At 42.7% G+C, this 6,552-nt stretch overlaps 1 protein-coding gene across 1 annotated transcript in view; it reads left to right on the plus strand.

The window, feature by feature from the left end:
- GFI1B (growth factor independent 1B transcriptional repressor) overlaps positions 1–4,815 on the plus strand; it is a 28,117-nt gene extending 23,302 nt beyond the window's left edge. The window contains exon 7 of the mRNA XM_060757127.2: positions 2,442–4,815. Within this exon, the coding sequence (XP_060613110.2) occupies positions 2,442–2,632 (191 nt within the window). The 3' untranslated portion in view covers positions 2,633–4,815. The remainder of the gene's footprint in view (positions 1–2,441) is intronic.
- The last annotated feature ends 1,737 nt before the right edge of the window (positions 4,816–6,552 follow it).

Raw genomic sequence — 6,552 nt, forward strand, 5'->3', positions numbered from 1 at the left:
GAATCTCCTCTCTTGTAGTTTGAAGCCATTGTTCCGCGTCCTAGTCTCCAAGGAAGCAGAAAACAGGCTTGCTCCCTCCTCCCTGTGGCTTCCTCTCACATATTTATACATGGCTATCATATCTCCTCTCAGCCTTCTCTTCTTCAGGCTAAACATGCCCAGTTCCCTAAGCCGCTCCTCATAGGGCTTGTTCTCCAGACCCTTGATCATTTTAGTCGCTCTCCTCTGGACACATTCCAGCTTGATAATGCTAGCAATATAATGCTAATAATAATGATGAATATGATAATGTAGAATAGATAATGCTGGCATTTATAATAATGTTCATAATAATAATATAATGATAAAAATAATGCTAAAATGCTAAAAATGCTAATCATATAATGCTAATAATGATAATGGTGATAATAACAATAATACTAATAATATAATGCTGATAATGCTAAAAATGCTAATAATAATGAGGATGATAATGATTATAATGTTGATAATAATGCTAAAAATGCTAATAATATAATGCTAATAATGATGATGGTGATCAGAGAGAATCAATTTCTGATAATAATGATGATAATCAGACAAGAATCAATCAGGGCCAGTTAACACCTCCAAATAAAGGATTCCCTCAGGTAGCAATCAGCCAGGCTTTGAAGCTGCAAGGCCATTTAAGGTGGCCAATTGCAACATTTGTACTTGCTTCAAGGAGACAAGAGTTCTTTCTCCTACCCTGGACATCATTCCATATAAACCCCACTTGCCTACTTTCCAAGGGACCTCAGAACCTCTGAGGATGCCTGCCATAGATGTGGGTGAAACACCAGGAGAGAATGCTTCTGGAACATGGCCAAGCAGCCCGGAAAGCTCACAGCAACCCAGTGATTCCGGCCATGAAAGCCTTCGACAACACAATGATGATAATAATACTAATAATATAATGCTAATAATAATGCTAAAATGTTAATAAGATAATGATATATTTTTTTTGTTGTGTCAGGAGCGACTTGAGAAACTGCAAGTCGCTTCTGGTGTGAGAGAATTGGCCGTCTACAAGGACGTTGCTCAGGGGACGCCCGGATGATTTGATGTTTTTATCATCCTTGTGGGAGGCTTCTCTCATGTCCCCGCATGAGGAGCTGGAGCTGATAGAGGGAGCTCATCCGCCTCTCCCCGGATTCGAACTTGCGACCTGTCGGTCTTCAGTCCTGCCGACACAAGGGTTTAACCCACTGCGCCACCGGGGGCTCCTATGATAATAATGATCTAATAATAATATAATGCTAATAACAATTCTAAAAATGCTTATACTGATAATCATGCTGTGAAGGAGTGTGGTTAAAGCTTACTGCCACCTAATCTGTGAGGAAAGCCGGGCAACAATCAATATCGGCTTAGGAGCTATTTTATAAAGGGACTATTAATTACAGAAGGCTTTATTCATTTGATAGCGTAGCGCCCACTGTCCCTGGCTTGACCTTACTTCTTATGTAGGCTGTTTGCCTTGAGAGAAACTGTATCAGGCAAGGCTTGAGGAAAACAGTAACAAGTTTATTTTAACAGGAGTACAACATGTTTAACTGTTTCTTCACAAGAGGCACAAATCTTGACTAGTTACATTAGTAAGGTTTCATGAGTAATCTCAGGCACAGACTTCAAGAGGTTTCTATAAGCAGATGTAACTCTTCTAGACAACTGTCCTAATAAAACAAATAAGCTAAAAGGCTTATTAACGGAATTGGCTCCCAGCCAAACCTTGATTCTTAACTCAGAATCAATAACCCCCTGTAGTTTTATCACTACCGGGTCCTTTTCTGTAACCCCTTTGGTCACCAATTAATTCCCTGAATCTCCACCCAGAGATTCAGTCTTCCCTATAGCACATCGGCTACAGACACATTCCCTGAATCTCCACCCAGAGACTCAGTCTTCCCAGTAGCTCACCGGCTTACTGACTGACTTTCAAAACAGCTGCCCCGTGAAGAGGCAGTTGGCTCCGCCCCTGTTGCTATGGCAACCCAGCTAACGCCAAGCCACTATCTCCAACAAAACATAATCCTCCATGTATTGTCGAAGGCTTTCATGGCTGGAATCACTAGGTTCTTGTGGGTTTTTTCGGGCTATAGAGCCATGTTCTAGAGGCATTTCTCCTGACGTTTCGCCTGCATCTATGGCAAGCATCCTCAGAGGTTGAGAAGAAGGACCTTCTCAACCTCTGAGGATGCTTGCCATAGATGCAGGCGAAACGTCAGGAGAAATGCCTCTAGAACATGGCTCTATAGCCCGAAAAAACCCACAAGAACATAATAATCCTCCATACTTACCATCCATAAACTACTGTTTAAACAACACATAAACATGAGAATAAAAGTTACACATCGTCACACATGCTAATATTATAATAATAATATAATGCTAATAATAATAATAACCCATTGTCCTTCCAGGTGAGAAGCCACACAAGTGCCAAGTGTGCGGCAAGGCCTTCAGCCAGAGCTCCAACCTGATCACGCACAGCCGCAAACACACCGGCTTCAAGCCCTTCAGCTGCAGCGGATGCGGGAAAGGCTTCCAGCGCAAGGTGGACCTACGCCGCCACCAAGAGGCCCAGCAGCACCACGGCGGGGGGCCCCTCTGAAGACCCTGCTCTTGAACCCAGCCCAGGACCCGCACGGTCATGCCTTCGCAAGAACCCTCGTTGTTTTCCCTATTTCTGCCTGTTGTAGCCTGGTCAGATTCTGAGCGCTAAGAAGATGAGGAAGGGGATGCTGGGAGAGATTAAGAGGGCCCAGAGGAGGTTAGAAGTAGCCTGGAAAGAGTTGTTTTGGAATCTCCAGGCAATTCCCACGAGGCTGGAGAAAGCGATATCAATACTCGTGAGAGAAATGAGGGAGACGAGAGGGCATGCAATTAAGACAGACTCGGTTTTCCCAGTGAATTTGAGATAAGGAATGGGAAGGCAGGTGCAGGAGAAATGATCTCATGGGAGGGATTCTGGCTTTTTAAAAGTGGTTCATGTTGGTACAATCCTTGTGAGAGCAATGCTGCATTCAGGTGAAGAGCTCTCAATTTCATGGGGCATATGGCCTTGGAATTCATGTATTCGTTTCAAGCTCTTCTTACATTAAGTTCATGTGTGGCCTAGTTTTCCTGTTTTGGATTCATGTTATCCTGCTTTTGGAAATCTTGGTACATTGCTGTTGTTGGGGACTTTCTTGGTTTTCCTGATTTTGTTGCACTCTAGCCTTGAGGTCACCCTTTTCCACCCAGCACCACACCAGAGTGCAATAGTCTCGGACGACAGTAGTTTAATTAGAAAAACACTTGCAAAAGGGTGCAAAGGCAGTTCCCAAAAAGCAGTTGGAAAGGTGCTATGAAATACCAGTAGTCCAATGTGTGAAAAAGATCTTGGAGTCCTTGTGGACAACAAGTTAAATATGAGTCAACAATGTGATGCGGCGGCAAAAAAAGCCAATGGGATTTTGGCCTGCATCAATAGGAGTATAGTGTCTAGATCCAGGAAAGTCATGCTCCCCATGCTCTATTCTGCCTTGTTTAGACCACACCTGGAATATTGTGTCCAGTTCTGGGCACCACAGTTGAAGAGAGATATTGACAAATTGGAATGTGTCCAGAGGAGGGCGACTCAAATGATCCAGGGTCTGGAGAACAAGCCCTATGAGGAGTGGCTTAAGGAGCTGGGCATGTTTAGCCTGCAGAAGAGACATCTGAGAGGAGACATGGTAGCCATGTATAAGTATGTGGGAGGAAGTCATAGGGAGGAGGGAGGAAGCTTGTTTCCTGCTTCCCTGGAAACTAGGACACAGAACAATGGCTTCAAACTACAAGAAAGGAGATTCCATCTGAACATTAGGAAGAACTTCCTGACTGTGAGATTCCACTGCTTCCATGTATAAGTATGTGGGAAGAAGTCATAGGGAGGAGGGAGCAAACTTGTTTTCTGCTGCCCTGGAAACTAGGATGCAATGGAGTAATGGCTTCAAACTACAAGAAAGGAGATTCCACCTGAACATTAGGAGGAACTTCCTGATGTTCAGCAGTGGAACTCTCTGCCCTGGAGTGTGGTGGAGGCTCCTTCTTTGGAAGCTTTTAAACAGAGGCTGGATGGCCATCTGTCAGGGGTGCTTTGAATGCAATTTTCCTGCTTCTTGGCAGAATGGGGTTGGACTGGATGGCCCATGAGGTCTCTTCCAACTCTATGATTCTATGATTCTATATTTACAAAGTTCAATAGTCTATAAAGGCAAAGCACATGGAATCCAGGAAATCAAGATCATAGGCGTAAATCCATAAGCATGAAAACAGTAGCTTTTCCAGGACAAAACTCTTATAGGAACATAGGGAAACACAGGAGACAAGATTCAGGAGCATGATTGCTGATGCGGGAATTTGATTCTATGGCGAAGTTGTCTGCTCTGGAGACTCCAAGAAAACGTCACTTAATTTAAGCTCAGGCCCGACCAAGCAGCCATGAGGTCTCACAGAGTTTCAAGGACTTCTCACAGAGTCTTTCTGATCATCTAATTAATCTATCCTTCACTCCCTCCACTCTGAGGCCCAATCTGATATCGTGGGAAAACTCCTCGTTTGCTGAAATGGAATCCCAAACATCCTCTGTCATTGCCGGCCCTTCTCTCTGATCGAAGGCCTGCAATTCAGCCTGATCACGCACAGACTCAGTGAAACCATCCCGCTCATCATCCTCTGAGGATTCCCCAGCATCCTGCTGCTGAGCCATAACAGAATCGAACTTGCTTGCTTTTTATATACTCTGCTTTTAATAAACTTTTACTTATTGGATTAGCTGAACAGGTTATTATTTATTACTAGCCATCCCCTGCCACACATTGCTGTGGCCCAATCTGTGTATATGTGTTTTTGTGTGTGTGTGTATTTGTTTATATGTGTATATACGTGTGTTTGCGTATATATATGTGTGTGTGTGTGTGTGGTTTTGCGCATGCGTTGTAATGTATCTTTTTTTACTTTTAAAGTCTTTTCTGCTGTGTTTTTCTGTGTTTTTTCTGAGTGATGGTCATTTGTTGGCCTGATGGGTGTCTTGTGTCCAAATTTGGTGTCAATTCATCCAGTGGTTTTTGAGTTATGTTAATCCCACAAACAAACATGACATTTTTATTTATATAGATAGCCGTCCCCTGCCACAGATTGCTGTGGCCCAGTCTGGGTAGATGTGTTTTGTGTGCGTATATATGCGTGTGTATATATTTGTGTATAAGTGTATATGTGTGTGTTTTGTGTGTATATGTGGTTTTGCACATGCACTGTAGCGTCTTTTAGCTTCTCTGGCTTTTTAAGTCTCTTCTGCCACGCATTGCTGTGGACCGATCTGTGTAGATGTGTTTTGTGTGCGTATATATGCATATGTGTGTGTATATATTTGTGTATAAATGTAAATATGTGTGTTTGTGTATATATGTGGTTTTGCACATGCAATGTAGCGTCTTTTAGCTTCTTTTTTTTTGAGTGATGGACACTTGTTGGCCTAATGAGTGTCTTGTGTCCAAATTTAGTGGGAGTTGTAGTTTCCCCTACAGCACTGGATGCGCTCCGGATGCATCAACCACCGATGATGCATCCAGAGCAAACTTGTTCAACATAATACAATATAATAATAATCTATATAAATAAAAATGTAATGTTCGTTCGTGCTACCATCAGAATTCAAAAACCACTGGGGAAATTGACACCAAATTTGGACACAAGGCACCTAACAGTCCAATTTATGTCCTCCACTAAAAAAAAAAAAAAATTGATTTTGTCATTTGGGAGTTGTAGTTGCTGGGATTTATAGTTCACCTACAATCAAAGAGCATTCTGAACTCCACCAATGATGGAATTGAACCAAACATGGCATACAGGACTTCCATGACCAACAGAACACACTGGAAGGGTTTGGTGGGCATTGACCTTGAGTTTGGGAGTTTTAGTTCACCTACATCCAGAGAGCACTGTGGGCTCAAACAATGATGGATCTGGACCAAACTTGACACAAAAATTTCATATGCCTAAATATGAACTCAGATGGAGTTTGGAGGAAATAAACCTTGACATTTGGGATTTGTACTTACTGGGATTTATAGACTGGGCCACAGCAACACGTGGCAGGGGACAGCTAGTATATAATATAAAATTCCTCTCACTTCCTGTGATCTCAGCCCTGTTCTAAACTAGGAGTTGTTTGTGAATCAGATGTTTGTAATTCGGAACGGCCCGTATGTGTATGTATGTATGTATGTATGTATGTGAGAGATAGATATAGGATCATAGATTTGGAAGGGCTCCCTGAGGCTTGGTGTTTGGTGGGCATTGACCTTGAGTTTGGGAGTTGTAGCTCACCTACATCCAGAGAGCACTGTGGGCTCAAACAATGATGGATCTGGACCAAACTTGACACAAAAATTTCATATGCCTAAATATGAACAAAGATGGAGTTTGGGGGAAATAGACCTTGACATCTGGGAGTTTTAGTTATTGGGATTTATAGTTCACCTACAATCAAAGAGCATTCTGAACCCC

The sequence above is a fragment of the Anolis sagrei genome, chromosome 11, assembly GCF_037176765.1.
Source record: "Anolis sagrei isolate rAnoSag1 chromosome 11, rAnoSag1.mat, whole genome shotgun sequence".
Lineage (NCBI taxonomy): Eukaryota > Metazoa > Chordata > Lepidosauria > Squamata > Dactyloidae > Anolis > Anolis sagrei.